The 14,378-nt window shown below is 36.5% G+C and overlaps 1 protein-coding gene across 5 annotated transcripts in view; it reads left to right on the top strand.

Moving 5' to 3' along the window:
- Positions 1 to 8,372, top strand: part of THOC2 (THO complex subunit 2) — a 64,822-nt gene extending 56,450 nt beyond the window's left edge. For 4 of the 5 annotated variants that reach the window (XM_067304269.1, XM_067304268.1, XM_067304272.1 and 1 more), the window contains 6 exons: positions 2,784 to 2,921; positions 3,272 to 3,341; positions 3,427 to 3,584; positions 4,217 to 4,293; positions 4,392 to 4,440; positions 7,511 to 8,372. In XM_067304269.1, the coding sequence (XP_067160370.1) occupies positions 2,784 to 2,921; positions 3,272 to 3,341; positions 3,427 to 3,584; positions 4,217 to 4,293; positions 4,392 to 4,419 (471 nt within the window). In that variant the 3' untranslated portion in view covers positions 4,420 to 4,440; positions 7,511 to 8,372. Of the gene's footprint in view, positions 1 to 2,442; positions 2,525 to 2,783; positions 2,922 to 3,271; positions 3,342 to 3,426; positions 3,585 to 4,216; positions 4,294 to 4,391; positions 4,441 to 7,510 lie in introns of those variants that run through there. The other variant, XM_067304271.1, reaches the window with a different exon arrangement.
- Positions 8,373 to 14,378: the final 6,006 nt, after the last annotated feature.

Below are 14,378 nucleotides of genomic sequence, written 5' to 3'. Positions count from 1 at the left end.
GCACTAATGTTTTAATTGTAGCTCTCTATTTGTTTAAACAAAGTGTTCAGAACACTTTGTATGTTTTAATTTGAAATAGCTGTGATTTTTATAATGGGCATTTGCTGATGCCTTTTAATGAAATCTTTCCGGTACTAGCTGTATCTGTGTATAGGGGAGGCATCCTCTGATTCTCATGATTCACAACTGATGAGATGATAGCTTCTGAGGATCAAATGCAGATATTTTCAAAAAATATTTATAAATCATTGTCTTTATTTTCTTGTAAACTTAGTTTTTTGAATTTAGAGAACGAGAACATGTCTTAAACTCGCATCTGTACCAAGTGTGGTATTCGGCAGTCTACCTGCTCATTCTCCTTTTCCCCCTCCCTTCCCATATGAGTTAAGTTTCAATTGGTTAATTTAAACTTCAGTTAAGTTTTGATTAGTTAAGTTAAATATTTTTTTTAAGTAATTTATTTTACATATCAACACACTGGCATAGTAGTCAATCAGACAGTGGAGCTATTTGTAATTAAATCATCAAAAATGGCTTGAATTTTTAGTCACTATCAAAAGTTAAATTTTAGTTAACTATAATATATAGATGTAGTTGGAAGTGTATTGCAGTTTTGTGACTTTTTCATGGATTTATTGTTTGTGAAGTGCTTATTTTTCTTCCAATCCTTATTTGCTCCCTACTAAATGCTGTTTTCTACTCTGTCTTAATCAACTAATTTTCATTCTTCAGTGCCATTTTAACCTACTTAAGGCACTTTTTGACTATGTTGCCTGTTTATGGTATAAGACAAGTTAAATACTCTTTACTCCTGCGTACTTGTTTGGGGAAAGGATGTGATATTCGGAAGCCTGTAAGAGACTTGTGAGTTCAGCTTGCATTGAAAGTTCGTAGAAGTCAAGTGCTTCTGTATGCTTGTAGGCTTGGCTTGCTTCCTGATTTAGCCTGGGTTTGGGGCCAGACCGCTGAAGCGGTGTTTAACATTGCAGGTTGTAGAATAGATGTTGCCACACTTGAGTTGAGTTTGCATTATTCTTACTTTGGCCTTTGCCCAAATTACACAACACGCAGCAGTACCCCAGATTTGATGTGGTTTCAGCTAGCAGTGTTTCTAGAGGCCAAATGGTAAAGCCTGGCAAGCTGGATCCAGCCTCTTCTTGTAAAGGACAGAAGAGTGCGGTTTTCCACAGCTCTGAACTGGGATGGTAGATGAGCAGTGCCATCTGTCATGGGAGACCCTGTGGGTGTAAGGAACAGAAAAGGAGGAAAGCCGAGTTAAGTCTTAGCTGCCTTCCACATTAAGAAAGCAAAACAGGGCTGCACTGGGAAACCATGTCTGCAAGTCACTGCTAAGAGCTGATAACAGACAAGGGGGCGAGGATAAACTGGCCTGTAGAATAAAGACAGGGAAAGGAACAAGATAGGATGAGTGAGGGGAAAAGGGCAGAAAGAAGAAAAAGGGATCCAGTAAAAGGGATACTGAAGGTTCAGCCTTCGACATAGGAGAGTAGCAAAATACCAGTAAGTAAGAAAAAGCAAAGGGACCCAAGATACTGTCATTGTGTGTGTTTTTTTGTTTTTTGTTGTTTTTTTAACATAAGACTAGTGACCTGAAGTTTTGGCAAGTTAAACATTTTCAAAAACTGGAAAGGGGTAGGATTAGCATGATTAAAAGAACAAAATTACTTGAAACCCTATTTGATTTTGTTAGTTTAAGTGATTTCTGTATTGTTTTAAACTAGTCTTGCATTTGTCTCTTTCTATGGCGCCCTTTTAAGTAAGATGTCTCTCTAAAAAGAAATGTAAAGAACACTCCAATTAAAAAAATCAGACAAAATTGATAGCTTACAGAACTTGAAAAAAACTCAAATATACTGATTTTAAATTTGTGTGTTGCTATAACTCAAGTATCTGAAATACCAGTAAATGCTGTTTCATTTAAAATTGGCTTTTTTATATTTATGAAAAGTATTTCTTAAACCTGAATATAAAATATAATTGTATTAAAATACAGAATTAGTTATGATAACGCGTTGATGTGCAAAACATGCACTACCTTATATATAGACATAGTAGCTTTTGAACTTTGTCAAGTGTTATACTTGACACTACTGTGATTTGTTTTCTCCCCCCCCCCCCCAAAAAAAAGTTTAGTGTATAAAAACATTTAGCTTTGAAACTAGTATTTTTTTACAAAGCTTATTAAAACTGGTTAGAAAGAGGAGTGGAATAACAAGCTCGAACCTTGCAGAGCAAACACAACTCTCTTCTAGTTTCAGCTACTTTTATCATTTGAAGCTTAGGGCTTACCATTGAATTCTATATTATTTTAGCTGAAAAAAAACATTATTCAAAGTATTGGCTTTAAGTACTTTGTAGATTAAGGTTATTCTTTAAAAATTAGAACCTGTTTAAGAAACTGATTCCATTCATTCATTCCAGGCAGAATTGCAAGTGCTAAGTCAGTCCAGGAATCTGCACATCCTGTATCAATAGTACTGCTTTGATGTATCAAACAATACTGGTAAAGAACTTCGTGTGTATTCAATATAAATGTTTCAGTTAAGTGAAAGAGTTTTTGGATTTTCAGTGTTGAGAAAACAATATTACAGATTAAACTATAGATGACCAGTTTGAAAGCTTCAATTTATTTACTTTGTGCTTGTATAGTACCAATATTTTATTTTGTTTTTTGAGCTAGATTTGGTACAATAGAGTAAGACTTTTGTTTACACGTTTAGAAATACATATTAATTCTCAATGATATTGCCTTAATTTAACAGCACTACATTAACCACACTACTCCAACACTGTCCAAGAGTAAGGAGAGAGAAGTGGACAAGAAAGATTTGGACAAGTCAAGGGAAAGATCAAGAGAGAGAGAGAAGAAAGATGAAAAGGACAGGAAAGATCGAAAAAGGGTTGGTGAAATTTTTATGAACTAGTTTAGAAAGTCGTTAAATACTTGGAAAGCTCTCTGTTCAAAACTCTTGCAATAATAACTGGTGGTACAACCTATCAAAGCAGAAGTTACCCAAATCAGGGTTGTTTTTTTATTTTGTTCTGTTAATATTTCAAAGGTTAGTTTACATTAGTACATTCTAAACCATTACTCTTCAAAACCAATCTCCAGAAGCTTTAAAAATATATAATATCTCAGTTACCTTTTAAGTGTTCAAAAAATAAGTTCTTTAAATTATAAGTAGGGTGCTACTTCAGGAGTATGACTGTATCAGTTTGCTAACATTGGCATAATTGTATTTGGTATTAGGATCATTCAAACAGTGACCGGGAGGTGCCACAGGATTCAACTAAACGACGCAAAGAGGAAAATGGGACAAGTATGTACTTTATTTTGTGTGTGTGTGTGTGTGTTAGGTTTTTTCAATTGTTGTTGTGAATCACAACTTTCTGGTGTGTTTTTAGCTGGTTCTTCAAAACATAGTAAAAGTGAAAGTCCTTCTGATTCCCCTCGCTCAAATGAAAAGGAAAAGGAGAAGAACAAATCAAAATCTTCAGGTAAAGAAAAAGGTGATTCAATCAAAGCAGAGAAGATGGAGAAGAGCTCCTCTGGTAGCAAAAAGGTAAAATAAGCTAGTCTCATTTTCTGTTCTCTATAAACAGTTTAGCTCATTGTTTTTCCTAGATTTTGTTGCCTGTTTATGGCCTAAATTGAAAAGACATGCTGTGAATGTGTAGGAAAATGTTCTGTAATTGCTGGTATCTTGTGGCACTACATATTTCAGCAGTCACCCTGACTGGATAAATTAGAGGAATAGTTATTTTTGGTAGTTGCCAAGAAAATTCATAAATTATGGGAGAGTATTCAACACTTAAAGTATATTTGCAGACTAGTTTGGGGAGCAAATATATAAAAGCAGGGATTATTTACGTATAAACCAGTCTGCTTATATTCATGTGTTAAGTGCACATCAGCACAGCTTTTTTTGTGAAACTAGAGCAGTATCTTGTAACCATATTTGTAAAAGACCAAACAATATTACCCAGTTGTTATAACTCTTTAGAGGTTACCGTAAAACTGTAAGATAAAGTTAAAAAAATCTCAAATTCTAGAATCTGATTACTTTCACTCTGTCAGTTTTCTTTAGGTAGAACCACTGTGGCCAGTTATAATTTAAATGTGCATGATCCTTTTAGTCAGACTGTACAATGTATACCATAAAAAACTATTTCCCATATGTGTATTTTTGCAAAGGAATCAAGACATGATAAAGAAAAAACAGAAAAGAAAGAAAAACGAGACAGCACTGGAGGAAAAGAAGAAAAGAAACAATATCCTTTTAACACATCAACACTTAAGTTAAATACTGAAAAGTAGCTTCATTTCATTATTTGTAGTAAGATGTATTTGTCCTTAATGTTTAATTTACTCATAAATCTTCAGACAAGCACAGATAATGAAGACTTGTTCCAGTCAAGGTAAAATTTTTATGCTTTGCTTTATTTGCTGATAGCTCCTATAGTCGCTATAGACTGGTATACTATACAAACAGCCTGAGTGTGAAAGGAACTATACTTTTTTTTCAGTTCTGGCTCAGGGAGAACTTTCTGCATCCTCAGCATAGGGATTGACCAGATCTTCAAGCCTGTTTTGCAAGTGCCAAAAAAAAGAGATAAAATGGGGTGTAAAGAATGTTGGGGCATGGTTGCCTGTTTGGTACTTGTCCTAAGAAAGGTGGATTAGAAAAACAAAGAAATGAATCACTGAATCCTGATAGTCTTCAGGCTTGGTAGTCTACCTGTTAACTGAGAATGTCTTGCCATATGTATTGGAAGCTTAATTAAAAATTGTCCTATAGTAGTAAGTCAGTTCATTATGTCTGTTTAGTCTTTGATCTCTTCCTCTTCACATTTGATCTGATAATAAAGGAAAACTTCTACTTTACAGAATGTAAAAAAAACCCTTCAAACTGTATATTTTGCTTAACCCATATTCAGACTGGAACTTAGAGAAAATAGAGAAAAATAAACTGTGCTTAAAGCAGACAGTGTTCTAATTTTTTTTCAGATCCACTCAGATATGTGGAGACTAAAACTGAGTTTATGAGGGTGCTCCCCTGCCCCCCTTTGCATATAATCAGTTTAAGTCTCAGAATAATTCACTTTCAGTTACTTGGGAAGCACAGGAGAGTGCCACACTGAACTTAAAATAAGTTCAGCTGACCTACCTAACCTGTGAGTCAACACATCGCTACCAGTCTTTCTCCATAGAGCAATGACAATTTTACATTCTGTAAACTGTGTATATATGGTTGGGAAAATATGAAAATGACTGATGTTCTACAAATACAGAAAGTTAGAGCTTCTCTTTCTCTGTTTGCAAATTGTCTTGGTGCTTTATTATTTTTGTCATGTTTGTTCTTTATTCAGAACTGATGAATTATTTCTGTGAAAATTTTGTTTGTAGTTTCTGTGAGCATTCAAAGTGAACACAAGGAGAAATGAAGTTGAAACAGTTTTTTGTTTTGTTTTTTTAAATTCAGTTACACATTTTGGGGGAGTTTGAAACGTCTGCTTTCTCAGAGTAATATTGTTCTGACTACCATACAATATATAAGCCAGGCAGAGCGTGGAAGACTTTCATTAGACAAAGCGATACAGTTGGGGAGGAGGGGGAAGACAAGATTAGGTGCACAAGTCCTTCTTTATGTCTCAGATCTTGCAGAAGGATTAATGAGGCTGAAAATTTGTCTTGTTTTCATGACTACATTTGGTTGGTCTTAAAAAAAAAAAAAAAAAAAAAAAAAACTACCTTTCACAAAACAGCTTGCTGTGAATCCCATTTAAACATAAAATCTTTTTACTATGAAAGTGGTGAAATACTAGAACCGCCTGGAGCAGTTGTGGAGTCTCCATCCCTGAGGGTATTCAGAATCCAGCTGGATGTGGTCCTGAGCAACCTGCTCCAGATAATCCTGCTTTTGAGCAGTGGGGGTGGACTAGATGATCTCCAAAGGTCCCTTTCAACCTTGATGATTTTGTGATTCAATTACATGGGTATTCTGCTTTGAGAACCAGAATATTTATACTTAACATGATGCTATATGGCAAAACTTACTGGAGAGATTATTGGCTGTGGACTCTCCAATTAACACTGCTTGCAGTGGCTATGCTTGCTTTAGGTGACAGAGAAAGGGACCTTGACACAGTCCCATGTTCATCTGTTTGCATCTGACAGCATCAGTAAAACAAAGACCAGATCTGAAAGGTGTAAATGCTTTGTTGTTGGGAATTCTTTTTCAAGAGATGTAAGGGTAGTAACGTGGTTTATATAACATTTACAAAGGAATGTTTTGAAAAGGTCTCCTACCAGAGAATTACAGCAGTATCTGTGCTTTGGTCAGGTCAGAAAACAAACAAAAAAAACCCAAAACAATTGTGACAAAACTTCTGATGGGATAGCAAAGGCTTTTTGCTTTGGACCCAGAAATCTAATGATGCAGGAAAGTGGCTTTCTCTTTTTTCCGATATGCAGCTGTGGTAGGGGAAGAAACTTGCTTTCTGAAATTTTCTGAGCATCCAGAAATGTCTTCTGAAGATAATCTCTGCAGTTGGATTGTTGCCTCAAAGAGCAATGGGGGGATTATTGAAAAAAGCATCTCGAGAGTTTCGACTGGTGACATTGCTTGCTCAGCCACTGAAGCCAAGGGCAAATATGTGGAAGGGTTTTTGGGTAACAAAGATCACACTGATACCTTGTGCTCCTTAGAGGGTGTTGGTGAAGGAGAAAAAGAATAAGAGTTGGGGTTATTGCTTCTTAGTATTATTGCTGTTTTATCTTCTTGAAATAATAGAAGATGCTTCTAAATAGCTTCCAAACTGAATGATTGGGAGCAGTCCTAAAAAAATTCATGGAATATGTTGGACTCTGTGTCCAACAAAGTCATTATTGCCTGATCTCTGTGGATTGATCCCAGGTTTATTCATTTCTTTTATGACTGTATCATAATTTAAGGAAACAAGTGCTTAGGTAAATGTCAGTTGCAGTCAAATTCACATCCAGTTATATAATGGGCTAAAGTGGAGCATCTGGCATAAAATACTGATACTGCCCCATAATTTGCATAGTGAAGTATAAAAAATGCTTTTTATAGCAACACAGTTGTGAAATCTAATGTTCCTGTGTACCTGTTTGTTAATTTTTTTTTAACATTCTTCCTAATGTACAGCTTCTGATTGACTGCATTTATTTTTCTTCTCTAGTTTAGAGATACTAACATTTTGAGGGTGGCTATAATTCTAAATCAGCTTTTACTTTGACAAGTGACATGTTTATTTGTATCTAAGTTAGTTTTTCACTACTTTCAATGCAATGCTTACATTAATACAGCTCTTGTTACAGAGTAAGCTAGAGTTAATGAAAGAGTGACTAACTGAAGTTTCATTTTTCCCTCATTCTTTGAATTGTGAATGGAATAAAATGCTGAGCTGTGAGACTAGTATTTCTTTGAATGACATCTAATTGCAATTTTATATGCTTTGATTGCAGGTGAAATTGAAATGGGAAGATATCCAGCTGTGACCAGAAATCTATTTTCCAGAGTATAGATTGCACAGAAATTTGTGAATGAAGAGGACCCATCTGCATCTCCTTAAATTATTCAGTTCTCTGCTTTATTTCCCCCATGCTGAAGATTTAATTGTTGAGTTGTACATTACTGTATTTTAACTTGTTGCTTAGTTTCTTACACATTTATTTTCAGTACCTGGCTGAAAGTGTTACCTATTCCATATTTTAGCACAATGTGCTGCAAACAAACAGTTGCCATAGTGCAAATGAGGTTTCATGTGTACAGAGTTCCACTTTAGGTTGTCTAAATACTGCCTGGGTTTAGTAATTCTTTCGATCTGAAATGCATTCTTTTAGATGTTTGAAAACCACAAATAAACAGTTATTGAACCTTTTTGAATTTACCTCATTTAAACTCAGTTTTTATTTATTACTTGGCCTGTTTTTAATATCAGTGACTAAAAAAACCAAGTGGGAGCACTGTTTTCATGCAATGCTTAGGGATTATTTGTATATTATGTGTACAACGTTGACTTGTTTAAAAAACAAAGAAAGAACCCTGTCCCTTCCAGCCCGCCCTAAACCTGTGCTCAGTTGTCCCTTGCCACACCTTTTGTTTGTCATGATGTTTTTAGATTAATTGGAAATGCTCTCTTCAAAACTGAAATAAATTAAGTTTCAATTACAGCTACAGGAGCTTTGTATCGCTGAACTTTAGTCTGAAAAGTTTCACAATGACATTTTTAAAAAAAAAAAACAAAAAAGAATTTTTTTATCTGCTGAATTCTACCAGTGTAACCTTTTTTCTAAATAAACAATAGTTTTCTCAATGGGTCGTAAATCATTGTGTGTGTGTGGTCGCTTTATTAATTTATGTATTGTTATGAAACTTTGGTGTTAATGGGTGTGGGGTTGTGTGAGAGTGTTTTGTCTTTGCTATGAATGAGTCCTCTGTACTTGCTGATCAGATGCATCTTGAAAGAGTCCGAATCATGCCGTATGTCAACAACCCAAGTGTATCTGCCTAGTGTAGAAACACAGATGTGTGTTACACTTTAACAGTGGTTTCAAGAAGGCCTCAGAGTTTGACTTCTTGCATTCAATCAAGTTTACAGTCATCTCTTGAGGCATTTTTCCCTGATCTAAAGCTCATTAAAATCTTTGACACTATTTCTAGATTTGCTCATCTAGCTAAATTAGATTGACTTAGGGTTCCTTTAAAATTTCTTTAATTTGAACAGTCTTAAAGATGTTCTTTACATTTGCAGCATGAGACAGGGAAGGAGTCTGAAGCCCTCTTTTGCCTGACTGATACTGTGCTTAATTTGTCGTTTCTTATTTCATAAAAGTAAATACCAACACTGTTGACTCTATACAGCCCTTAATGCCTGACAAAAAGGTCTGTGACTGGCATAAGACATGATATAGTAGGTCACTTTATTTTTGGTGAGGTTTAGGCATTCATCTGGATAAGAAATCTTCAGATCTAGAAGTCTTCAAGTTTGCATTCATGACTAATAGTTTAATTCCTTCCCCCACCCCCAAGATGTGGATTTTTTTTTTTTTAATCAAAAGAATCAGTAGTTTGTTTGAACTAGAAAATGTGGATTGTAAAATCAATGCCAGTTCATATTCTTTAGAGAAAGGGTGATGCCAATATCTTATCCAGATAAATTGTTTGCTACGTGGACTTTAAAAAAGTAGAATTGGAAGGTGAACTTTTTTGGCCTGGGTACGGTAGTGTTTAAATACAGGATGAATCTGTACTCACAGGAAGGCAGGAGCCATTGTTACACCTGGATTCTTGTTGTATTTTGGAGACAGGGTCTCTCTCTGTTTTTTTCTCTACAGCAAATACTGCAGGATTGCGTAAACTTCGAATGCAATTGCTCCGTCTGTTTGCCAGGAGTCCTGTGATACAGAGAAGACCTTTGCCTCTGTGGTTAGTCAATATAGTAGAATGAGAAGCAGTGACCTGGAGGGGAGGAGAAGACTTCTACCCCCTTCTGGTGATACTTACACATCAAATCAATTAAATTGTAATCTGAAACTGCACTGAGTAGTTTCTCTTCAGCCTTTGTGTTTACTGTATTTTCCATCTTTTTTTAAATCAAATCATTTGGAAAGGATCTGCTTTTCAAAATAGTTTTATTTAATCTATGTTGGGGAGGAAATCTGATGCTAGTGGGAGGTGTCCAACAATATTAAGACTGAAATAACTAGCAAAAGTGTAAAACAAACCTTTTACATTTCATCCTCATGCCACTTCAGAAAATTATGAGCTGAAGTAGTGGGAGCTACCATCCTTGCTGCCTAAATGCTTGAGTGAAGTTTTCCCCATTTTTAAAAGTCACAGCAAATATAAAACTAATCATAGTCCCTTTAACTGGAATAATTAATTATTTTCAGAGATGAAGTCATGATAGTTAAGGACCAGAGTCTTACAGGAGCTGTGGGATCCAAGTAGCTTGAAAGATTTAACCCCTGTAAAGAGAGAGGTGATCTATACAACCGAGACCAAAATTTCTCTTAGGTACAACTTCTTCCAGGACCGCGATTTATTTCCCTTTATATAGTACAGTCCTCGAGGGTTTTTATAAAGAAGTATATTTTCATTCATTGTGTGCAACACAAGAGGACAATGATGTTTTACAAGGTTATACATTCAGGTTTCCAAGCAGGAAATTTATTCCATTCATTGGACTACTTTGGTTTGCGTTACTGCCAGCAACATTCGCTATTGATCTCTGCCTTCATTCTGCTTACCTGTGCTAAGCAGTTCATTTTTAGTAGCAATGATTCCCATAAGTACTTTCTGTTGGCTGTGTGGTCCAACAAGGAGGTTCATTGATGCTTACTAGTGAAATTGATACAAATCAACTTAAGTTTACACAGGGAAATTGGTCCTTGTTGAACATCATTGGAAAACAAGGTTTGTTCACAAAGAGAAGTGTATAAAATTCAACTCTGCCAGAGTAAACTAATTTTTAGTGATTGTTCTGAGAAACATGTTTAATAGATTTAAATGCTCGATCTTCTGTTCATGTGAACTTCTATTTTAGAAGCTCACAAGGAAATAAGGATGAAAGATTAAAAACTTAAATCATGTTCCAAATAAGTTAATTGTTGTATGCTGTGTTTAAACAAAGTTGTTTGGCTTTATATGCAATGTCACATCTGTATTGTTTTGTTCTTTCCTGCTCTTCCCCTAGTCCAACAGCAGCCCATACTAAGCTAGGAGAAAGAGAGCATTAAGACTCAAGTTTCTGTTGAGGGTGGTTTATTTTTCAAGGAAATACACTGCACTATAGTTGATTACAAATAGGATTATGTCAGTATAACTTTATTAAAAGATGAAGCAGAAAGTCTGTTTTGGCTCGAGACTCAAGCTAAGCATATGTTTCTATGAAGCTGTATCAGTGTTTGTTTAGAATTTGCTTACGTTAACTTTTAAAATAGTAAAATGTGTAGTTACGTGCTGTGTTAAAAGGATAGTGTATTTGTTTTAACAGTATTGAGCCTAATAAAATTGCATCAGGAATTAGTTATTTAACTAGTGAGCAACTAATTTTAAATTCTTTTCTCAGTTCTAGCAGTATCTTTCATTACTTAGTTGTCTGAGGATGTTACAGCTGCTGAAATACTTGCTAGAAATAATTAGCGTAGCCTGCTTTTCCTGTTCATGAGTTAAGGCACGCATTAAACTTCTCTGTGAAGAGATTTGGTTTTGTGGTTAATGAGTATCTTTAAACTAGAGAAATTAGTTTCAGAAGTAGGGAAACTGCTGATGCACATAGCACGACTGCTTGTGATTTTCATTCTGTTCATTGCAAGTGTCTACTTCAGACACAGATAGAAACGTCCATGCTCCTGCTGCACTTAGCACTAATCGTGCAGGGGTGTTCACTGTGGGTGGCCTTTTGAAATAGGAGGGATTTCTTTTCCTTTGGTTCCCAAAATATATGTGACAAATATTAGGAAAAACATTATGCAGACAATGTAAAACCTTTTTAAATATAACTGCAAAATAGCAATTTTTTGTCCTTCTAGAATTGTGTTGCTCACAGTAAACATTTTTTAAAGTGACCTTGTTTGTCCTACCTGAAGCGATGAGCCTGCCTGCTTTCAGAAGCGATGGGGATCTGTGGTACTCCCATGCCTGGGTGCCTGATGCTGTTTGCATTAAAGCAGCTGTGACTGCGAGGAGATTGAGCACCTGCCTGCTTAAAATTACAGCCTTGTAAAGTTGTAACTTAGGTTTTTAATCAAAAAGGAAGATCTTGGCCTACAGGCACTGTCCATGAAGCAAATTAATGTTTTATTCTCAAGAGTATTTAAAAGTACAGTTTTTGCATTGATTCAACATTATAAAAAAAACAAGCTAAGGCTAATAGAATATTTGCTGACTATAATGATAACCCTCACCTTTTTGCATCATCTATTAGGAGTGTTCAACACAAATGTTTACCCGTATGCTAAATATTGCTTTAAAAAGTTTTTACAAAGTCTAGAAAAAATAAACTTGAACCACAAGTAGGACATACCTGGTGCTCTGTGGAGGTCAGTTTGTGCCTTAAGTAATCTGGGATTTGGGACAGAGCGGTGTCCTCTTTGTGGTTGTAGTTAGTGTTGAATATCAAGGAACTGTAGTGCTTATGGACTTGATCAGTAAAACTCTTCTGATTAGATTTGTCCTTATTAACTAGAGATTATTTCTGAATGAATTAGACAAGATTACAAATCCTTGTCCCCTAGTGCAAGAAAGACAGACAAATTGGGAAGGGATTCAGGTAAGAGTTACCAGGCTAATTAGAGGTGAGAAAGAATTGCTAAAAAGGAGAGTAACCAAGCTAAATACTTAGGTTAGCTTTTAATTAACTCTTTAGGGCAGTATGAAATGAAATACTTCCATCAAAGTCACTGTAGTCCTTGGGATTTAGATGAGTGCAAATGAGATCAGGATTTGGCTTGCTGATGGTATAAATGATAAACAGCTGGGCAGCTAACAACTGTCTTCTGAAGGATATCTATCAGTATTTAGGGCTATTACTCAGGAATGGGATTAAACCAAGCAAAGAAAAAGGTCATATTGGGGTCTTTGAATATAGTGTAAACTTCAAAGGAAACAGGAGACAATCTGTCAGCTCAGACAGAAATGAAATAATCATTAAAAAATAAACTTCAAGGAATCATGTCACTGTACTGGCAGGAGGATTTATCCTCCACCTGTGATGTCTCTGATTACGCAGTAGAAGCAGTGCAGTGGCTGTAACGGCACCGTGAGCTGCGCTGGGAAAGGAGAATCAAGTGGGATGCTTAGTTAGAGCCTGTTGCTTGTTTGGTAAGTGCAAAGTTAACAGCAGCAAACTGTAACAATCAAAATAGAAAGAAATTATTTGACTTTCTGAAAGTACATAATGTACCTGGGTTAACTCCAATCTTTTCTGAAACTTCCTGTTTCCTTAAAAAGGCTAATAAAAATTAACTGTCACCCAGCTTATGCCTAGGGGGTTATTCCTCCACCCCCTGCCCAGGAAACTTTCTAAAAAGAAGTTAAATTATTTCTCACACATGGCACTCTGCAAGGGCTTGGGTGTATGCATGGTGACATCAGTGGGAGTTTGGGGGTGTTTGGGGATGAGAACCACATGTCTAGCAAGTCCCAGGGCGCAGCAAGACACCGGAGGAGGCAGGAAAGTGCAGGAAGAGAGGAAGGCACTCAAGCCGGGGCAGGTTTGTGGCTGCGAGGTTGGGGACATGCTCATCTGCATTTTCAATAGCTTCCTTTTCTGCGATTATCTGATCAACTGAGTTGCAGAGGAGAAGGAAAGCTGGCGTCAGGCTCGCAAGCTGACGAGCAGGGCACCAGCAGGAGAGCACTGACTCACCACGGGGCTTGCAGGCCTGCGTCGTGGGGGGAGCTATTTAATGTCCCCATTCCTTCTGGATCGTGGGCATGTTCCCCTCTGGGAATGTTACAAAGCAAAACACTACATGGATGGCATCTGAAGAAAATCTGGTTAAAAAAAAAAAAAAAAGTCGTTAATTAAGCCCAGTTCCTGGTGCAGCCTGTCTGATGTGATATTCTAATCAGTCTGTATAACCTACAGCATCTGTGATAGGTCACTGCTTTAGCTATTTTATAATAAGCTATCTTGCTGGATATGGCAAACTTCCCCTGTTTAAAGGGCAGGGGAATATTAAATAAATAGCATTTATATTTATTTGCCTCAGGTCAAAATGTGGCTCTTACATTAATTTTGTAGGTTTTTGGTAATTAGCCTGCTCATCCCATATTTGGAATTCAAATCCAGCATTTGTTGAAAAGCTTCAAATCATATTAAAATATGCTCCCAGAGCACAGAGCAAACACCTCTCCTTTTTAGAAAATGCCAGCCTTGGACAGAAAGCTTTCCAGGCAGCATGGATAGAAGTGATTTAGTCTTATACAGACAGGTTTATACAAGGCCAAAAACACTGTGCAAAACCATGAGCTTGAGCTGAGTGGACTTGGCGGCAGCAGCACAAAGCTGTGCACTTCTTGTAGGGTCATGCTGACCTCAGGGGATTTTTGGTAAGGGGCATATGTTGGGCTTCAGGTGGGGTAACTCTTGCTGAGAGGTCAATTCTGCTCGTTGCTGAGTCTCCTTGGCTCCATGTTGGAAATGTGTAGTAATGCTGGGGCTGTAGGCTGGGAAATGAGGTTAGGATATGCGCGCCATATCAAATAGGTAAGCATAGGAAATTAATACTTTCCACCCATACTGGCCACTGAATGTCAGTGTTGCTCCAAACAACGGCATTGTGCACAAGAACGCTTCTGTGAAGCCAAAACTTCATAAGTTTT

The sequence above is a fragment of the Apteryx mantelli genome, chromosome 13, assembly GCF_036417845.1.
Source record: "Apteryx mantelli isolate bAptMan1 chromosome 13, bAptMan1.hap1, whole genome shotgun sequence".
Lineage (NCBI taxonomy): Eukaryota > Metazoa > Chordata > Aves > Apterygiformes > Apterygidae > Apteryx > Apteryx mantelli.
The sequence above is the reverse complement of the archived record's forward strand: the minus strand, read 5'-3'. Positions and strand labels throughout refer to the sequence as shown.